The sequence below is a fragment of the Ochotona curzoniae genome, unplaced genomic scaffold (genome assembly GCF_017591425.1).
Source record: "Ochotona curzoniae isolate NIBS_2020 unplaced genomic scaffold, NIBS_Ocur_1.0 scaffold_4701, whole genome shotgun sequence".
NCBI classification, from domain to species: domain Eukaryota; kingdom Metazoa; phylum Chordata; class Mammalia; order Lagomorpha; family Ochotonidae; genus Ochotona; species Ochotona curzoniae.
The window spans coordinates 11,989,602-12,012,497 of NW_024467122.1; the positions used below are offsets into that span (position 1 = coordinate 11,989,602).

Sequence of the window (22,896 nt, forward strand, 5' to 3'; positions counted from 1 at the left end):
GCTCACACCAATTCCAAGGGCCATACTGATGCTTCACTTTTGAAAGTGTTCCCTGCAATGTCAATAGGGTAGATTGAATGAATCCTAGCCAAAAAAACAGCAAGAAGTCACACACAAGGTCTTCAAAGTGTTAACACAAGGGCGAAGCAGGCTTGGTACACAATCTCTCTTCCAGGACTCTGATCAAGAGTCCTTGGAACAATTTTCATGTTTTGTTTTAGTTTCTTTAGTTGAAAGGCAGAATAACAGAAAAACAAACACAGATAGAGTAAATGTGTGTGTGTGTGTGTGTGTGTGTGTGTGTGTGTGTGTGTGTGTGTGAGAGAGAGAGAGAGAGAGAGAGAGAGAGAGAGAGAGAGAGAGAGACTCTTTTACCTGCTAGTTCACTCCGCAAATGTCCACACAGCCAGCACTGGACCAGGCTAAGCCAAAACCCTAAAACTCCCTTTGGATCTCTCCATTGGGATATCTTCACTGTTTTCTAGGCTGCATGTATGCCAGCGCCACAAATGGTAGCTTAACCCACTGGCCCATAACACCATCTCCTGAAAATTTTAACTCCGCTGATCTTGCAGCCACCAGCCACCATTCTGTGACTTTCATGTACCTGCCTTGTTTTTCTCATATGACAGAAGTAGCAGTGGGTAGAATCCCTACAGAATCCTCAACATCTCATTTGCCAAGTGTCCAATAAACATCCAGAACATTTTTGCCTAATCCTTTTATTGAGAATTATTTCTCAGCTAGAGTTCACATACTGGCCTAAGTCTCACTAGTTTAAATCCTTAAAAGAAAGATAAATTAAGCTAACAGACAATTTTAAAATATTTTTATAGTGTGGCTGAGGTCATTTCTTCATATCTAGGTGAACTAGAACAGTTTCAGATTTCAAGCTCTTTAAAGGATGTGTTTTAAACTGACTGGTGTCGAGACCTGTGCTGTACCCTGTAAGCGCTAGAAGGCATATATGACATGCCATGCTAATGGGTTTGCAAATACTTCGAAGATTCTCCACACCCCAGTAGTGTGCATTTTCTCTGAATATCCATAAGATGTTCACTAATATTCGCTAAGATATGATGGATATTTTCCAACATGTATATATCTAAAAGAAAAGCAGAGACTCCATCTAGTGAAGAAAGCTCTAAGGGGCTTCACTGGGTCCAGACACACTGGTCCAACTGGTGGCAGCATCTGTGCCAATGGTGCATTCTCCACAGAGTCTCCATTAAGTTTTCTGACGAGGCTTCATGGAAAAGCAGTAGAAGACCCCCACAGCAACACTCTCACAGCCACAACTGCAATTTCTAGACAAAGGTGAGTGTGGGCAGGGTAATTGCACTGGGAGAATCCTGCCCTCCCCTGTGTTAGGTGCCACCTGGAGCGTGGAACCGCTTTCATCAGGTTTTGGAATGACAGATCACTTTATTAAATACTCTATGGGGCAGTTTTCTTGATTGTGGACATGATCCCTTAGGGATAAACCACATTCCCACAGGTTCTCGTTACCCAACAGAGGAAAGGACCTTAGTAGGTCTTCCAAAGAGACTGTAGGACATTTGGAGGACTTCTTGTGACCGAAGATAAGGCAACACTGAACAAATGTGCACTTGTTCGTGTTTTAAAATCCCACAATTTTTATTCTCCTTACCTTGCACATTGGTTTCTGGAAGCTAGGTAGGGACAAGGGACTGCGGGAATGACCTTGACTCTTTTCACTTAATGGTGTACACATGAAATATTGGTCATTATTCAAACTAGGGACAAGGAGAGGATAAGTCAAGACCAGGGCAGATCCCTCCTCAGGGAGCTGTTCCCTTGAAGTAGCATGTGCAGTGAGCTGACAGCGAGGTGTGTAGGTGGTTGCTGCAGCACCGTGGAGATACATTGACCCGGGGACTGTGCTGGATTCAGGAGATCAAAAAGGCTGCACAGAGGAAGTGGCATCTAAGTGAAGCTGAGTGATGAGTCAGAGCTGGCTAGGAGCAGGCGAAGCAGGTGACTGTGGGTCAACAACATTCAAGCCACAGGAAATAGGCAGAGAGAGTAGACCTGCTGGTTCATGAATGTCATTCCAGATTTAAAACTAATCCCTATTACTTGTTGCTCAAACCACATAGTCAGTTTTGTATTCCCTTAGCTCTTTTAACCCAGTGTCTTTAGTCTGAATGTCATGTTATAGCTGAGAAAACTCTATGCTCATTAAGTATAATACACAGCATTCACTAAGAAAACAAAACTACTAAGAAGGTGGTATAAAATAAACATCTATACAACTTTAGCAACATCTCAGCAAGAACAGACAGAACAGAAGGCAATTGACTTTGACAGCTGAAACAAAGGCAACATCGAAACTGAAGTCAGTGCGACTTTAACCAGAGAGCATCATGTGAGGATGCAAGAATAACCGCAGGTAACCCTCAGTCCACAGCTCCAAAGCTGAACTTTAGCCCAGAGAGAAGAGGATTAACTAAGAAGGAGCACAGAGCCATCTCCACTGGTCTTCCTAGTTCCCCTTCCTTCTTGCCTCCAAGGCCATCAGTTGTCTTTTATTTGCCTCATAACAAGTGCTTTTTTGTTTGTTTGTTTGTTTGTTTGTTTTCAAATACTAGCTGGTTGATTCACCCTCAATCTTTCACCTTTCTGTATTCAGCCCAAGACTGCTGACTTCTCCAGTGAGCAAAGCTTTAGATATGAAGGAAAAGAGGAAGACCCTGCACTGTGACTGACTCGCGGAGTAGTGAGGAGGCTATCACAGCAGTACAGGCATCATGAGCAGACCACGGGCTCACCTGTGGCGAAGACGACATTCCTTGAGACCAGACGGTGCTCCACAATGGAGAACTGTGGGAGTTCGATCCTTTCCACGCCAGTGACAGCCTTGTCCCCGCCACGCCAGTAAAATTCAATGTCATCTGTGGTGTAGCCATCTGCCAGGAGAGAGAAGGAGGCGCATGAGCATGTGACACGTCATTGCTTTGTGAAAATGTGTGGCTAGAGACATGACCATGAATGAAATGGAAGTTACAGCTGTGCCATGTTTGAAGCAGATACTTTAACCTGCTTCTCTGCTAGCAGTACCGTCTAAGACCTAACTTTCGGACATCCTTGCGTTGCCTCCACTCTGTACCTGCTGGTGTTGAAGACTGGAGAAGTTACAGAAGCCAGATGCTCTGATGGGAGTTCTGTCTGCAAAATGGAGCTTTAGACCCAGCCCAGATATCACAGAGAAGTGCATTTAAAACATCTTAGAATCAATGAATAAGATGATTGTAGGGGAAAATAAGATGTCAAGTATGAGGACTTATGAAGGAGAAATGCATCTCAAAAGCTACTGGAAAGTGGAAAGACAGAGTAAATTTAACCATTAAACAGTTACTTGATGGACAGTGACATATCCTGAATTCTAGGGTTGTTTTGTCTACTGTTCCTGGCCATGAGGCTGGTCAACTTTAGCAATGTCTTGTTGAGACACTCCTAATCCTTACAGCATTGAGCAAAGTGCTCTCAGATAAGGGGTGAGCATAAACCGGATTATAGATCTAAAGTCAGCCCACGCCATAGAGTTCATGCCAATTTGTTAGTCAACAGGTGCATCTGGAAAATGAGCACACACGACAACAATGGGCAGCACTACTTGCAATACTCAGGAATCTCCTAAAACATTAGACAAACTTTATGAGTAAGACAGACTAAAACAAAGATATGGAGAAAACGATGAGCTGAATACAATAGAACTATTTGTCCCAACATAAAGCACCACAAAAAGGTAGACATATGGTTCCTACTAGACATACAGACAAAAGATATACAGACAAAAGACAAAAAGTTGCAGTACTGACTGCTCCCCACAACTTGCTAGTCCTGTCTGATGTCCTGATCGTGAGCATCAGGGCGGTAACACCTAAGGTCTGCTCCTTTCCTTCTCATTTCCTTACATTCTATTCTGGCCTGACAATCACAACAATCTTTAACAAAGCACATAACTTTTACCATGACATTCATCTGCTTAACTCCCAAATATTTTCTAGCTCAAGCAACAAATCCAAATTCCCTATAAGGAACACACAGTCCCATATAACTTGTCCCTAAAAGCCTCCACTTCCAAGTCCAGCGTGATAGCCTAATGGCTAAAGTCCTCACCTTGCACATGCCAGGATACCTTATAGGTGTCCGTTCGTGTTCCGGCCATGCTGCTTTCCATCTAGCTCCCTGCTTGTAGCCTGGGAAAGCAGTTGAGGATAGTTCAAAGCCTTGGGACCCTGCACCCACATGGAAAATCCAGAAGAGGTGCCTGGCTCCTAGCTACTGGGTTTGGATTGGGTCAGCTCTGGCCGTTGTGGTCACATGGGGAGTTAACCAGCAGATGGAAGATCTGACTCTCTGTCTCTCCTCCTCTCTGTATGTCTGATTTTCAAAATAAACAAAATAAATAAATCTTTTAAAAAGAGCCTCCACTCCCATGCTCACTCAGCCCATGTTAGGGGTCTTCTCTTACAGTTCAGACAGGCTGCTGTGAAGCAGGACTTCCGAGCTCTCTGATTGGACCTACTCTGAGACCTTCATAGAGCTCATTCTTCATTGCATTTTCTTATTGACACAGACAGAACCTTCCGATTCCACTTGTCAGTCTTTTACCGGATTTTATATTCTTCAGGTCATCTATAACTGTGCCTCATCTATTTGTATACTGTCATTTCTGAATTCTAAGCTCCACAAGGCTGGCAAAGTGTCTCTGTTCTCAGTATATCCCTGAACTTACAACAGCAGCTCTCTAGAGTTGATGCTTAGTAAGTATCTGATGACCAACGAAGATTACATCATACTTAGAAAAAAAAGCCTATCTTTCTGCTGTCCATTTCTCTTACACAGATATACATAATCAAACCAGCAGAAAATTAAGAAAATCTTTTTTTTTTATTTTGCAACTGTTTTAACCATTGGTTCTCTGCTAGGGAAAGGCCTCACATACTGACAGAATATTATATCAGACCTTCCTGCTCATTATCCATGGCAGCAACATATCACAGGAATAGAATGCACACTCTTAGAAGGCATTCCATGTATTCTCAGACAGTCGGGATAAGAGCCGCTTCTCTACTGAGATTCCACAATTTGCTTTCCTGAAACATCCACTATTCTATTGCAGTTATGACCTCTGGCAATAGAGAATCCACTGAACGTTTTAGGACAGTGCTTCAGCTATGAAAAATGCATTAACTTTACCCCAAGTCTTCTGTCCTTTATGGGAAAGACCCCCAGATAAATTACATACATAACAGTATTGTTGGTGGAAATGAAGGCACAGTGGGGCCAGCTTCATTCAGGACCTGCATACCAGCCCACCACCAATTTCCCCACACATTTATCTACAAAGACATTCACATCTTGTTATAAGTGTCTATCAAGTGACAGTGCAAGTCAAACTACTTACCAGTAAAAATTTGCTATGTTGTCAAGCCTCAACCCAACTGCATCCAGTTATAAACCAGACTATATAACTGGTCAATGTAAATGATAATACCAACCTCTGAGTCTAACAAGAGGTGAAGTTTGGATCTCGGAAGGGTGGCTGCTGGTTAAATATTACACAGTTCTCATGCTTCACCTACAAGTACTCTGAATTATTAGTAAAGTGTCTGAATACTCTTCCAATTGGAGAAAATTACCAAGATCAGAAACAGTTTTCTTGTAAGGACAGCATTGTAAAGGGAAACAAATTTTACCCCTACTGCCCAGGGTCCTAGAAGTTCAGGCACTCACACATAATGAACTATGAGTGAAAAACTGTATCTCATTGTCTGGTCTCTTATTGAATGGACTGAGATGCATGGCATAGATAGATAGATAGATAGATAGATAGATAGATAGATAGATAGATAGATCTAAGCATAGCTGATTTAATATCTCCTTGGACTCTCTCTCCTATGTCTCCTCAGTATGACAGTGAATCTGTATAGTGAACAATTAACCCTCTAATTTCAAAGACAGTTAAAAGCAATGTCAAGAAAATTAGGGTGCCTTGTTAAAGATGCTAAACAATAACATAAGGACCTAAAACACAACGTGGAGGAAGATGAAACCTAGACACAGATACACACAGCTTTCAATCTCCAAAGTGCAGTTCTGTTCATCCAGCGGATATCTTCTGAGGTCCATCATGCAGGCTGCTGTGGTGGTAATTCTGAAATACAGAAGGATGGGAGATGTTACCGACGGTATGAGACTTGCAGCAGGTAAAACACAAGCCAAACCACAAGGAGAATATCTTTGCCTATAGGTAACCCAACTGAACAACACTCACAATCTATACTGAGAACCTTGAATGACAAAGTCTTCTACATGCTAAAAACCAGGTTTAATAAGAAAAACAACACAAATGGTATTATTCAAAAACATTTTATTTACAAATAACAATCGTATATTTTTATAGTCTATGCACAATATTTTGAAGTATTTCTACACTGTAGGTGGCTGAATTGAGTTGATTAACATATGCATTATCTCACATAATTATGTCCTGTTTGTAGACCTAAGATCTACTTAGCAATTTTCAATTAAACAGTATGTTACTATTAACTGTAGTCACTAGGTTGGACCAAAAACAGAAAACCATTTTTTTCTTATCTGAAAGGTATATTTATAGAGAGAGAGAGAGAATCTTCCATATGATGATTCACTCCCTTAATGGCCACAACAGCTAGAGTTGAGCTGATCTAAAGCTAGGAGCCCAGGTCCCAGGAGCCAGAAGCCAGGAGCTTCATTTCATCTCTCCCAAATCGGTGCAGGGACCCAAGGACTTAAGCCAGCCTCCACTGCTTTCCCAGGTTATCCCAGGGACCTGGATGAGTAACAGAGCAACTAGGATTAGAACTGGCATATTCTGCCACTCTAGGCACAGAATTAGTCTAATGACCCTCCATGTTTCCTTCCACAAAACTCACTTAAAATCTTATAATGTTATTTGTGGAGTCGTACAGACTTTGGACAATCAAGGGTTTCTAACGTTAACTTCAGCTCTGGTCTTGTCTCCTTATTTAATGGCTCTCTATGCTCTCTAGTACAAAGAACTCATAAGAGCAACAACACTGCGGAGTTAAGACCTCAGCTATTTCACATCCATGAGCAACATTAAAATAGCTGCATTGTTGGGACCAGTACCATGAGACAGTAGGCTAAGCCTGTGCCTATACTACTGGCATCCCATATAAGCATAGATTTCTGTTTCAGCTATGGAACTTCTGATCTAAATCCCTGCTTGTGGCCTGGGAAAGCAGTGGAGGATGATTCAAGTCCCTGGGCTTCTGCACCCACATGGGATATGTGGAAGAAGCTCCTAGCTCCTGGCTTCAGATCAGTGCAGCTCTGGCCATTGCAGCTGGTTGGGAGGTGAACCAACTAATAGAAGCGCTCTCTCTCTCTCTGTCTCTCCCTCTCTCTCTCTCTCTCTCTCTCTGTGTTTCTAATCCTATCTTTCAAATAAAACATTTGAAAATCTTTTTTAAAAAGGAAGTATATAGGGAGGTTAACTTTTAATAAAATGTAGCTGCACAATAACTGGTTGCACTGCATCTCAGTAACTTAACCTGATGTCTCTCAGTGCCAGCCCATCAGTTCTTAGGTTTCTACATTTTGTAGTCTTTCCTGTGAATATTCACAAGAACCTGATTAATACTTTAGGTAACATGCACCAGTCTTGACCTATCAACAACCAAAAACAAACAAACAAACAAGCCTAAGCTAGTACCAATTAGGAGAGGCTTATCTCATTTAACCTAAATGCATGCTCTGTTTAGCATCAGACCAAAGGAAAGTTGCACACTTCAGTGATGGTGCGGAGTGAGAGAAAGTGTCAACAAATTTAAAAGAGGTCAATGATGCTTTTTTCTATACAAATGACATGCATGCCATATGAACATACACGATATATTCTATGCCGATGATGAAAAAGGGCTTTTCCAAATGTTGTAACATTTTCAATCATCCTTGGGTGGACTTAAGCTCTGGAAATGTTGAGAGTTTTCATTTTTTCTACTTATTTTTCTAATTATTCACTTGTACAGTCAATCACTGAGATTACCACTGCTTACTTTGTTTTCTTATACATTCTATAAACCATTGTCAAACACATGACATACACACAAACACACAGGCACTATCACACTCCAATTGGTGACATCATATGCAGCAGATTAACACCTATCATGACAATGTAGACTGCTCCATGAACATTCCTTGCAGGAAAACCAGAACATGAAGTTAAAGAAATTAGTGAGAATATGCACAGCACAACTGTTTTCCTGATCTTATCATTCTGATATAATACTGAATATACGAAGGAGTTCCCCTTTGTCACTTAATTGAAGAATAGGTAGAAAACATCCATTCCTGCTTTGCATTTGGAAGGATAACCACCCTCCAGGGGGAAAAAAAAAAAACCCTCTTCGGATTAGAGAGGAAGACATCACAGCCCACTCACACTACAACAGATAAGCCCAGAGGTGAAGAATCAGAGCAAGAAAGAGCTCTGATGGGCTGCTGGAACAAACGCCAAGCGAAGAGTGGGCAGTCGGGAAAGCAAAGAGTAACCAAGGAAGCTGTGCAGCACTGCCAGAAACCCTCTTTTGGTTATAAAACCCTCACCTAAGCTGCATAAACGTATGCCAGGCTATGAGAACGGACTCTGGGTCAGGGCAATCATGCAAATTGGCCAGCACATCTTAGCGAATGGAGGACCACCAAAGGTAAATAAACACCAGTGACATCTGGGATTGATTTGTGTAACTCCGACAACTTTGAGATATTCCCTGACTTTTTTTTCAACCCACGAGGACTATTCTTGTATTATAAATATCTAGTCCCACGTCTCAAATCTATGTAAACTTTATCTATGTAAACTTGAGAATTCTGCTCCTATTTCTAAGAGTGAGGACAACCTGTTGAGGTAAAATATAATTGGCTTTAGGGTCTCTATTATTTTATTCTTCAGTACTTCCTTTCTAGTTTTTTCTCCAATTGTTTCCTTTTTATTTTGTTACTGCAAGACAGCAATGCTTAGACTCAATGCCTCCAATGTGTATTGCTGACAGAAAAACAGAAAAAGGTAGGGATAATACAGTAGGAGATATGTCTACACTGAATATACTCCTTTTTAAAATAAATAGTCATATTTTTAAGGCAGAAAAGCACAAAATAAAACCAGAGAAAAAGAACATGAATGGAGAGATACTAAAGTTATGGATAAACAAAGTGGTGAGGCTTATCATCCTCATGTCCAGGACAGAAAACAGCTAGTCACATAAAAATTTTACCTAATATTGATTGAGCTCTTTCTGTAACACGAATTGAGCCACTAGAAGACAGAAACAGCAATTCAAATCCTGAGAATTTGAATTTTGCACTGCAATATGTCTTCCAGACCTCATTTATTCTAGAATCTACGAATGATGCTCAGCATTCACAATTCAGAAACTGTGGTTCTTTGGATAAAGAAGAACACGGTAGAAAAGTTTAAAAATTAGATTTATAATTGTTGATGCCAATGATGGATATTTTGATAAAAAGATATAGAGATAGATAATACAGAGACAAAACTGGCATCACTCAAAATCATGCTAATGATGTTCTTAAATTTTATTGAGAAATTGAGGGATCTTGTTACAATTCAGGTTCCATGTCAGAACTGGGGGAGGGGTCTATGATTTTTATATTTCCAAGATGACGCTAGAAGGTGAGATTGTTTGTCTAGGAACCATATGTTGAGTAGAAAGCAGAAGAAAAACTTGTAAAACTTTCCCAAAATAAGAGGAATAAAGAACAAATAAACAAGAAAATTTTTAAAGCCCTGAAAACAGAGAAAGGATCACAGAGAGGAGATAAAATGTGTATGTAACTATGTGTATGTAACTATCAGGATAAAAACAAAAAGCATCTAAACCAACAAATTAAAATCAATCATAAAGTAACTAAAAGTTAAAAAACTGGAGTTAAGACACACACAGACTATATTTTTTACATTTTAATCATATTTAAGTGTATAAATCAATGACATTTAAGGCATTAAGTTTTAAATCTTGAAGTAGAATTTCTGAATTCTACGTTATGATTCTGTCTTTAAATTTTCAGTAGCCATCTTCCTTTTTCACAGTAATTGAACCATGTAAAATTCCCAATAAAAATTCCTCAGCATTTCAAGTTATGTATAACTCCGTTAACATCTCCCCACCCCCCCTTTTTTTTTTTGATAAAAACCACTCTAACGTGTATGGAATAACCTATTTTTGACTTTCACTTTTATTTCTTCAATAGTTTTTTTTCGGCTACCTTCTTTTGTAGCACTTCTTGGTAATTTGTATGCCTTCTTTGTTTAAATGTATCCTTAAGTCCTTTCCTTGCTTGTTTAAATTGATAGACTTTCAAACAATTTCTCACTGGTAGGAGATCTTTATACAATGTTTATATTAATTTGTGTAAAATATGTAATTTACAAATAATTTCTTTTATTTTCTGAGTTGCTTTTCACCCTATTGATTCTATTTTAGGAATGATTTTGGGTAACCTTAATTCTATATTCTTATGGCTTGTGTTGTTGGCTGACATGTAAAAAAAAAAACTGTCAAGTATCATACAGCTTTTCTCCTATGCTTTTGTTCAAGTGTTTTACAGTTTTAGTTTTTGATTCACTTTAAATTTTCATAAAATATTAGATAAGGAAACAGCCTCATTCTTTTGCAAGTTAATATCTAGTGTGTCCTATACCATTTGTTGAAAAGATTCTCCATTAAGCACCAAATAAGAACTCTTGGCACTCCTGTCAAAAATCATGTGACCAGACACGCAATGTGCAAGGATTTATTTTGAAGCCTTGTGTTCAATTTCATTGATCTAATTGTTTGTGATTAATGCCAGTTCTGGTCTGTTTTGATTATCATGTATTTGTAGTAAATTTAGAAAGCACACAATTTTAGACTTTCCTATTTTTTCTACTTCGTTATTAGTTTCAGATATTTGACGTTCCTTGAAATTTTGTTTAGACTTTAATGTGTTTTTCTATTTGTACAAAAAAACATTGGATTTTTGATAAGGATTGCAGTGAATTTGTATATTGTTTTGCATAGTACTGTTAGCAATATAAATGTTTCAAGAACAGCGGATATATTTTCATTGATGAGGTCCTCTCAATCTTTCAATTATATTTTATAGAACAAACGCATACACATTTTGGTCTGAGTATTAAAATAATGACTAACTTTTCATATTTCATATTTATCTGCAAGTGGAGTTACTGTCTTGGTTTTGACTATGAATTTTCCCATCTGAAACTCATGTCAGGATTTAATGCCCGTTACAATGTATTAAAGGGTATAATCTTAATTTGACTATGATGTTCACAGAAGTCTTTCAGAGATGATTGGGAGTAGATCAGACTAGAACCTGTATGACTGAATACTGGTGGGCTTTCTAGAAGAGGAAAAACAGTCAAGCATTTCCTGTCTCTTACTATGAAATGCCCCCACCAGCTCGAAACTGCAAGAACACCAGCACTAGGTGCCGTCCCTGGACCTCAGGAACTGTCCGTCAAAACAAGCTTATTTTCAATTCTAAAGTATTCATTTACTTACTTACCTATTTATTTAAACGACAAAGATACAGACGTTGAAACAAAGAGAGAGGAGAGAGAGAGAAGAAAGAGACAGAGAGGGAGAGGAGAGGGGAGGAAAGGATAGGAGAAGAGAGGAGATGAGAGGACAGGAGAAGAGAGGGGAGGGGAGGAGGGGAGGGGAAGAGAGGAGGGGAAAGGAGAGGAGAGGAGGGGAAAGGAGAGGAGAGGAGAGGAGAGAGAGACCAGGCCAAAGGCAGGAACTATTAGGAAACTGGTATGGGTGTCTCAGAGGTTGCCAGGTTCCTGCTACTAAGGCCACCAGTGCAGCATGTCAGCGCACACTTGATCTGAAAGCTGGACCTAGAAGCCGAGGTGGGACTCAAACCCAGTCATTCCAATATTGGAAGTAGCGTCTAAGCTACTATACCAAATGTTCATCCAAATAAACTTCTCTTCTTTATCAACTAGTCAATGGTGTTGTTACAAGCAGAAGAAAAAATACCAGCACAGGAAGCTGCTAACAAGAAATGAGGCTGTGTTTATAAAGAATGCTTGAAATGTAGAAAGTTTTGGAAATTGGTTATGGAAAGTAGTGGAAAGAATCTGCAGTAGTAAATCTGAAAATGTTGCATTAGCAGCAGCATTAGGAGCAACCATGAGAGAAATCAGACAAAACCTCCAGACATCTAAGAAATCTTTTAAAGCAGCACTTTTTATTACAGGTTCAGGTGCTTCCCAGGGAACAAATTGTTTCAGGGACAGCCTGGGGTGTTTTCTTTCCCTGCTCTAAGCTAATGACATATTCCATAGCTGGTGTCACGGTTCAGCAGACCCAGGAGCCGTATCTTGTAGCAATACAACTTGGTGGCATTCAAGCAGTGCTCATTTTGCAGGTGCACAGAATTTAGAAATTTGGTAGAGGTAGGCAGGAGTTCATTGCAGGTTTACCGCCCCTAGAGAGCTTTACAAATGAGATAATGCCTAGAGAAATAGTGGGAGCGAAGCTGCAGCAATGAATCCACAACATACATAAGCTATCAGCTATGCGCAATGCTCACCAGCTAGAATGCAGGAACAGTTCAAGAGAGTAACCATGTGGTCTGTGACCTGGAAAGTTGCAGGAGCACAGCAGCCCAAGGCACTGACAGTCCCCTCCTGCAGCAGTGTATGCAGGATCCCTCACTCCTAGCTCTAGCATTTAATGTCTTCTCTGCTGAGTTTTAACCCTGTGATGAGCCAACTACCCCAGTTCTTCTTGTCAATTCCTTTGTTTTGGAATGAGAATCTGCACTTTGTGCCTGACCCATCATTGTACATTGGAAGTAGTTCATTTATATTGGTGTAATAGACTTACAACTACAATGAGTCGCAAATGATAGGCATTTTCCTTCTAATTCTGGTTTGCTGCATGGATTTACCATAAAACATGTCTGATATTTTGTTTTATTAGATGATAATTTTCTTTCATATTTTAACTGTGTTACATTGGCTTTCATAAGTTCAATCATTCTGGCATGCATTTACTCAGGACTATACCCCACTTGGTCATGGTAAATGTAGCACTATTAGGCTTGCTAGCTGCTAAAATTTTCTATATTAAAATGCATAAAGGATGCTGGTATATGAATTTCTGTTCTTATACTGCTCATGAATTTTATAGCTGGGTAGCGCTGGTCTCATAGAAGGGGTAAAAAAATCCTTCCTCCACTTTTTTTTTTAAGGGGGGATAGGGGAATGTTTACATCTTTAAAAAACTCTTATGAATTACTCTCAAAATTTGATGCAATTCAGCAGTGAGGTAATTTAGAGTACACTGTCTTGTGTGTTGGCAGGTTTTTGATTACAGATTCAATATCCACACCAGTTCACATTTTCTACTTTGTAATTCATTTTTGACAAGTGGTATGTTTATATAAATTAGTACATCTCAGCTAGGTTATTCAATGTTCTGCCATATAACTGCTTACAGTTTTCTTCTAATTTTTTTTTTATTTCTATAAAATTGGTATATGCTTCCATTTACTCTGATTGCATTAACAGAATTCTTTTTGTTTATTTGTTGTAGCTATTTAGTTTTATAAATTTTACTGGTCTTTTGAAAATATTTAATCTTAATTTCATAAATTTTCACATTATTTTGGTACTTTTTGCTTTATTGTTTTTTTACTTCTAGCTTTTATCTCATCATTAATTCATTATGGAGTAATGCTAAGTCATGACTCTAAAATGGTTCCTTTTACAAACAGTGATTAATTTTCATTTTCTTTGAAAGGAGGACAAATAGATAGACTGAGAAAGATCCTCTATTTGCTAGTTCACTGCCTAAATACTTGCAAAAGTCATGGCTAGACTAGGCTCAAAACATACAACTGTCTCAGTCATGGTATTCCAGATTTATGGCAGGACCCAAGTACTTGAGCAATCAACTGCTTTCTCCAAGGGTTCGCATAGGCAGGAAGTTCGATGGGATGTGCAGATGGATGTAAATCTATGCATGTAAATCTGTATCGAGAAAAAAAATTATATATATATATATTTAAAATTCACATGAAATCCCAGAACACACACTAATCGAAGCAATCCTGAGATGGAAGGCAGAAAGACAGGAAAGAAGAAAGGAGAGAGGGAGGGAGGGAAAAAAAAGAGAGGGAGAGGAGGAGAGTGGAAAAAAGTAAGGAGAGAAGGAAGACAGTGAGGCAGGGAGGAAGGAGGGATGAAGGAAAGTCAACCTTTAGGCTTCATAATACCTGACTTCAAAACATACCCAAAAAACTAAAATCATTAAAACAGCCTGGAACTGACATACAAATCAACTCTCAGATCAACGGAACAGAAGAGAGCCCAGAATTTAATCCATGCACATGAAGCCAACTTATTTCTGACGAAAGTGTCCAGACCATACAAGGGAATAAGGACAATCTCTTCAATAAATGGAGGTGGTAAACTGGATGTAATTTTGTAAAAGAAAAAATTAGTTCCATACACTTACCATAAAAAATTCAACTCAAAACAGATCAAACAGCAAATATGATTTGAGACTACAAAACTGCTGGAGAGAAATGTAGTGGAAACAATACAAGACATTGATAGAGTTGAAGATTTCTTGACAGGTAGGAAAAGGAAAACAGAAGAAATAGGGTTACTAAAAGCAGAAATTTCTGCACAACAAATGAAACAAGCAATTGTGTCAAGAGACATGCAACCAAGTGGGAAAAGGTACTTGCAAGCTACCTAGCCAATGAAGGATTAATATTTCAAATGTATCAGCAACTCATAGATTTCAGTAACAATAGCAAACCAACGAATTAGTTAATAAATGGGAAAGGACTTGAATAGACAGTTCTCAAAAGAACAAACACAAATGGCCATATATTTGAAGTAATGTTCAGCATTACCGGTCTTCTTGGGAATCCAAATTCAAATGACAGTAATTTATCAGATGACCCACACCAGAATGGCTATTATTCAAAACACAGAGAATAACATGCCAGTGAGAATGTGGAGAGTGGAGAAAACTTACACAAGGTTGGTGAGAATGCAAAGTAGAGCAGCTAGTGTTTAAAACAGTAGGCATAGTTCTTAAAACAGTAGAAATTTGAGATACAATCCAGCAATCTCACTATATGAACGCATTACATCAAAAGATACCTGTATCACATTTATAGTAGCCAAAATATGGAATCATCAAACAGATATATTAAAAATGCTATATCTATTTATCTATCTATAGCTATCTAAGAATATTATTACTCAGCTACAAAAAAAAGATGAAGTTCTGCCATGGATGCAACTGGAGAACATGATAGGTAGTGAAACTGCGTATACTCTAAACATTTTCAATTTTTCTTTTCATGCTGATTTTATTTAACATACAACATATGAAAATACTTAAATGTTGTGGTACTTCTGAACACAATTTTAAATAAAGGGAATGTAAGATTTATTATTGGTAACTTAAAATATAAAAGAAAGCAATACAAATACACATGCTGGTAAATGAGGAAACTCAGATTTAAAATCAATGTTTTCCTCAAAAATATGAGTTCTCAAAAGCACAAAAATAAATTTGAATAAACCAAAAAGTATTGCAAGGTCTGGTGTCATGGCTCAGTAGCTAAATCCTTGCCTTGCAAGCAACTGGATCCTATATGGGCTCTGGTTCACGTCTTAGCTACTCCTCATCCAATCCAGCTCCCTGCTTGTGGCGAGGGAAAGCAATAGAGGATGTCGCAAAGCCTTAGGACCCTGCGCTCTGCGTGGGAGACCCAGAGGAGGCTCCTGGCTCCTAGCTTCAGATTAGCTTAGCTCTAGCTGTTGCAACCATTTGAGGAATGAACCTGTGGATAGAAGCTCTTTCTCTCTGTTTCTCCTTCTCTCTCTGTAAATCTGGCTTTCCAACAAAAAGAAAAATCTTTTAAAAAAAGTATTATAGAATCTGAAGTCATGTGGACTTAAATGGAAAAGGTCATTCCCAACCGTGCTCATATAACACACATTTATGCAAACTTATGTCAAAGAGTATTTCATACAAAGTGTATATTGGATGAATAAATCTTCAGGCGGTTAGAATGTGCGACAGTTTTAGGAATAGATATTCAACTATCATGGAGAACACAAAATATAGAAACAGAATTGATTCATCTTAGGACAAAACACCAAAACTAAACAGATACAATCTGTTAAAGTGTGTAACAGACTTGACATAGTACAGACTGCATCCTTTGCCCTCTGGCAACACTCCCCCATGCCAATCAAGGGACCTGCCTGAGACCTGCCAACTTGTGAGAAAACAGAAAGAGTAAAATTTCAGCAGATACCAACGTACAAAGTTACTAGGAAAGAATACCAACTCAAGTAAAATGTCCTACACTGTTCTCTTCTACTCCCGAAAACAAACCTCCAAAACTAGAGAATCCATACGTAATTTTCTGAAACAGAATGACAGGGCAACTAAGTCTCCTGCTCTGCATACATCTAGCCTGAAACAGAAACAAGTCTAGTATTAAATACTTAACTGAGAATGTCTAAGCAACATAAAACTTTGGCAGCAAAGCATGAGATCTTTGCTCCAATTTCACCAGAGATATTACATACTTCACTGAACAAAATTAAAAGGAATGTTGGGAAACAACTGTATTATGACTAAACCGAAACTCATTTTATTACCAATGAATTAGTTGAATAAGGATTATAAGGCAAAATTATAAGTTAACAATGTCAAGAAAAATTTAATAATTTCTTGAGAATTAGACACCCACCATGATGATACAGAATTAATCTCAGGAATTCGTGAATGGATACATGGGCTGATAACAGCAAACAGAAAAAGAATAAGTCTTCCTTTCCACAACCTCTACGGCAGAAAGTTCAATCACCAACTATCCACAGATCAAACCTGCTTTTGAAAATATCAGCTTTTAGAAATATGAAGAAGTCTGACAAAGAAGTAGAGTCCAATAAATGAGTCCAATAATGAGTCCAATAAAAATAATGAGTCCAATAAAAACCCCAGAGATTAAGAATTCAATTATCCAATGGAAAAATATCAACAGAAAACTTCAACAGTAGACTTGATCAATGAAAAGATTCAGTGAGCCTAAGACAAAATATTCAAACAGTCGGAGTAACAAGATGACAAAACAATGAAAAAGATCATGTCAATAACAGGAATTATGGGACATCATAAAGAGACAGAATTTTTTAAAGTACTGGATTGGATTTTCAGGAGGAGTCGAAAAAGGCTAAGAAAGCACATTAAAAGAAATAATAGCTGAACATATCCCTAATCACAGACGCCTGGGACAGATGCCAACATCCAAGTACAAGAAACACAGTTCTCTCATAAAATTCAATTCAAAGATGAGGTATGCCAAGTCAGATAATGACGATATGTTAAAAAAAATGAAATATAAAGAAATGTTTCTGACAGCTACAAGAGACAGAACACAAATACCACGGAAACTCAACGTGACTAAAAATGGATTCCTCAGCATAAGCCGTGCAGGTCAGGAGCAGCTTGATAGAGTCCAAGTGCTGAAAGAAAAAACTGAAAACAAAGAACTTCAGCCAGCAAATTTGTCCTTCAGAAACAGAGAGAAACAGACTTCCCGAGCAAAAACTAAAAGAGCTCCTGCCTTATACAAAAGACTAGAGATCTTCAAATAAAACAAAAAAAATAACCGATCAATAACATACTAAACAAATATATATGTATACAACTGATCAATAACATACTAAATATATATGTATATGTACTAAATATATATATACTTAATGTATACTAAAATACTGATTAATAATATAAATACTCTAGCAGTGATTTTGTATTGGGACATTTACCCTTTGTACAAGAGTGAAAAGACAAAACACTTTTAATAAAAGCAATAGCTACAATAAGTTGCCAAAAATAGCGCAATTAAGCCACAAAACAAAACCCACTTTTTAAAAAATGAAACTACATCATGTAGTCTCACTTAACACAATAGAGCAGGAATAGAAATTAAGCACAAAAGAATCTTTAGAAAACATACAGATACCTGGAGGTTGACCAGTATGCTTCTAAATGAACAATATGTCATTGAGAAAATCAAAAGGAAAATTTTAAAAACTCAGTGAAAATAATGGAAACAGAAACACAACACTCAAAATTTACTGGACACAGCAGAAGAAGCACTATCATCAAAGCTTATAGTAACAAGTGCCTACATTAAAATAAATTACCCAAAAAACGCACCTTAAGGACTGGACTGAGATAAACAAGGACAAATGAGATGCAAAGTAAATAGAAGGAAATAAGTAATAAAGACTTAGAGAGTGGGCAATGGACTAGAAATTTAAAACAATAAAAGATTAATAAAATAAGAACTGATCTTTTAAAATATAAAATTGACAAAATAGCTGAACTAAAAAAATAGTATTCAAAGTTGGAAAATACAAGGGAGATATTACAATAGAAATATAAATGATTTTAAGCAGTATTCAGAACACTTCTACATGAAAAAGTCAGAAAAACTATCACATATGTATATCTTTTTGGATACAGGTAAGTTACAGCATTTTGAATAAATCATTGACAGAAATTAAAGAGACCAGTATTGAGTAACTGACTACTTTAAAACAATAATCAAAAGTCTCACAAAAACATTTTAAAAAACCTCTGCAATACTACCTAATTAGATAAAACTTTAAGAGACAATTCACATATTCTCAAACTCTTCTAAAATAGGGACCTTTCCAAATTATTCTATGAGTCCAATGCTGCTACCTTGATTTCAAAATCAGAGATACAACAGAAAAAGGAAAATGTACATCAGTATCACCCATGAACATAGATGCAATGCTCTTAATTCTAAGACCTCATTTAGGAAAATCATTCATCAAGATCAAATGGGTTTATCTCAGGGATGCAGGGATGGTTCAGGATGTGCAAACCCATGAACATAAGATATCACATCAATACAAAAAGGATAAAATCATACAATCACTTGAACAGATACTTTAAAAAAACTTTCTAAAGTTCAAAATCCATTCAGCACCAAAACTCTCACAAACAAATTAGGTATAGATGGAGTATACCTCAGCAGAGCAAAGGCTATGAATGAAACACCCATGATCAACAGCCTATTGAGTGGGGGAAGTTCTGAAAGCGTATCTTCTAACATGTGAAACCAAATATGGAAATGAACTCTCAGGACCCTTCTTCAGTGTAACACAGTACGTATTCGCGACAGCCAATAGGTACGAGAAAGAAGTAACAAGCATACAACTAGGAGAAGAGAAATTCAAAGTATTTCTGCCCATTCAAGACACGCTTTATACGCAGAACCTACTAAGAAGCTATGAAGATGATAGATGAATTCAGTGATGTCACAGGAAACATCAATATGCAAAAAAAAAAAAATCAGCAGCACTTTTATAAACCAAACTCAATTAAAAAGAAATTAGGAGCAGATTTACAACAGTAAATATAACAAAACATCTTAGAATAAACTAAACATGGGTATAATCTCTAAAATTAAAAAAAAAATACACAACAGTTCAAAAGTACACAAAAATGGAAACACTTCTCATGCTTATCTATCAGGATAATTGTAATTAATACACCTATTACCTAAATTGATGTACAGACTCAACACAACATCTATCAAAACACCAATAATTTATGCATTAGACAAAACAACACAAAAATTCATACAGAATCATTAAAAAAACCTTTCAATAGCCAAAGCAATTTTGAATCAAAGGAAGAGAACAACACTGTACTGTGACTGAAACCGACAATATTGCCATCAAAACAGAGGCAAAGAACAGTGTAACAAATTGTGCATTCCAACAATTAATCCACATATACACACCCCGCTGTTCTTCAAGGTGCAAGACTCGTGTATGGGATAAAGCAGGATCCCTTTAAACAAGGATACTGGGAAGTCTGGGTATTAACACGTACCAGATTGAAATGTGACCCTCTTTGTACCTCTCTCACCTATACAAAAATCTGCTCAAAATGGATCAATGATTTAAGTGTATGACCAGAAACGAATAAAATACTAGAAGAAAATAACATGTGAAGACACTGGCATAGGCAATGAGTTTTTGTAAAAGATGGGTAAGACACAAGAGCAAAAATAAATAAATGAGATTGTATAAAACAAAGAAACCTCAGAAACAGTTAAAAAATGAAGAGATCACAGAAGGGAAAGAGAATCTTTTTTACACTGTTAGTGGGAATGCAAATAATTACATCCCTTTTGCATACCAGTTTGGAAAATCTTCTTAAAACCAAAACATTGAACTGTGGTTTTGGTGGGTGCTATTCCTTTTCTCTATCAAGAGAACACCTTTAACTATCTTTTGTAGGGCAGGTTTGGAAGAGACATATTCTTCTAACTCTTCATTACTGTGGAAGAATTTTATTTCATTTTCAAAGACAAAGGAAAGCTTTGCTGGATATGTTATCCTAGGCCGACAATTTTTTTGCTTTTAGAATCTGGAATATGTCACTCCAATCTCTTCTTGCCTGTGAGAGATCTCCTGTGAGTTTAATTGGCATTCCTTTATATGTCAGTTGATTTTTTTTTCACGTGCACATTTAAGGATCTTTTTGTTATGTTCGATTAAATAGAGCTTGATTATTATGTATCATGGGGAAGATCGCTTTTGGTCAAACTTGTTGGGAGTTCTGTGTCCCACAAGGATGTTGTTTCCCAATTCTTTCTCTAGATGAAGGAAATTTTCCCTTATTATTTCATTAAATACATTTTTTAACCCAGCTTTTCTTTCTGCACCTTCTGGAACTCCTATAACTCTTATATTTGGCCTTTTAATTTTGTCTTTCAATTCTTGAATAATTCTTTGTTTGACCACATCTAGCTCTGCTTCCAGCTTTTTGTTTCCCCCTGGTGACAGGAAATATCTTCCTGTTGTTGATTTTGTTGTTGATTTTCCTGTAGTTTTTCTCCCTGTTGTTGATTTTGTATTGTGGCTTTTTATTTGAGGGGATGTACAGTAGCTTTGAAATGGAGACTGTCATACCCAGATGTGAGGATACAATGCAGTAAGCATCTCTACTTCCGGATCAAAGATGGACTGCCAATGAAACTGTTTACTATATTTTGACAAGAGGATGATGGATTCTCTGCCATTGTCCATGTCCACAATGATGCACATATGATTGTGTATGAAGAACTATACTATAGTAATGATACAGGGGAACTTAGTGAGAGGAGTGGGAATTGCGGAGGGCACAAGGGAAATCCAAGGGCCTATGGAACTGTACCAAACAACGATAGTAATAAAAAGAATTTAAAAAAAAAACACTAAAATAATAGTCCTACCAAATTACTCAGGCAGCCACTGCAGACCATTACACAACATGGAATAATCCAGACACTGTAGAGAAATACTACATGTTCTCTCTCAAGAGGACATTTTAAAAATAGTTGATCTGAACTTAGAATAGTGATTACTAGAGGCTGCTAAATAAGGTGGCGGAGGAGTGGTGAAGGGTGGCTGAACAATGGGTAATCAGACACAATGAATTCTCCCTCTTCTACAATACAATGAGACAACTGCAGTTCACAACAGCGTGCTATGCATTCTATGCGGAACCAAAGAAAAAGAACACAAAGAAAAAACATGGAAACGGGAGCACTAATCTTATAGTTGGACCAGTTTATACTAAGTATATATGTTGAAATACATGCATACTTGAAGTCACACAATGCATTATGATCTACATAAAGTTTATGAAATAACATAATATATATGTTAAAATGTCCCAGTACTGCACACTAATATTTTAAAAAGCAAAATAATTTAAAAGTTAAATTACTAATAAAAGAAAACCTCAAGATCTAAGAGTTTTACTGATTAATTCCACACCCATTTAAAGAGCAAATATCATTTTTCACATATGTAAAATACAAGAGCTAGTGAATACTTAGAATTTTTTTACAAAGTCAGCACTAGCCATATAAACCCAAAATAGACAACAATGGAGCAAGAAAAGGAAATCAACAAATGCAAAAATCATGAATAAAAACCAAGCAAAGTGGATTTGACAGCATATTCAATGTATCATCACCAGAATCAGGTGGAATTTATCACTAGAATGCAAGGATTGGTCAAAATATAGAAATCAGCAAATTCAATATTTTATATTAACAGGATGGAGGAAAGAAACACACTGTTTCACTATAGGATGTAGAAAAATCATTTGACAAAGTTGATTTTTGACCAATATACTAAGGACATGAAATAACAGACTAGCATGTCAGGAAAACAGGATATTAACACACAGTATTCAATGGGACCTTATTTCATAATATATAAAAAAATCAACCTAAAATGAATTAATATTTCATATAAATAAGACCATAACTTACTAGAAAAAATATTCAGAACAAACTATGACATTAGCCTGGACAATGTTTTTGATTGGCTCCGAAAAGCACAGGCAAAAATGCAAAAATAGATAAATTGTATAAAATGAAAAAAATATTTTGTCCAATAAAGGAAACAATTAAAGCTTCAGATACTATACGGATTGGGAGAGCACAGTTGTGAGCCAAACTTCAGTCCAGATTAGTATTCAAATTAAATAAGGAGCAAAGCAACTTAATTTAAAAAAGCAAATACACAAAAATTCTTTACACTCATACTTCATTCCAGCACTTTCTAGAATTGCCAAAGTAAAAAATCAAACTACATGTCAATTAACAAAGACAGGGACACGATATCATACACCCCTAAACACAAATAAATATTATTTAGCATTTAGGAGAAGGGAGCAGTGA

At 37.2% G+C, this 22,896-nt stretch overlaps 1 protein-coding gene across 3 annotated transcripts in view; it reads right to left on the reverse strand.

Annotated features, from left to right (window-relative positions):
- GABRB3 (gamma-aminobutyric acid type A receptor subunit beta3) overlaps positions 1-22,896 on the reverse strand; it is a 213,705-nt gene that overhangs the window by 32,537 nt on the left and 158,272 nt on the right. For all 3 annotated transcript variants that reach the window (XM_040968828.1, XM_040968829.1, XM_040968830.1), the window contains exons 5-6: positions 6,102-6,184; positions 2,793-2,930 (exon numbers count right to left, since the gene is read on the reverse strand). In XM_040968828.1, coding sequence (XP_040824762.1) covers positions 2,793-2,930; positions 6,102-6,184 — 221 coding nt within the window. The remainder of the gene's footprint in view (positions 1-2,792; positions 2,931-6,101; positions 6,185-22,896) is intronic.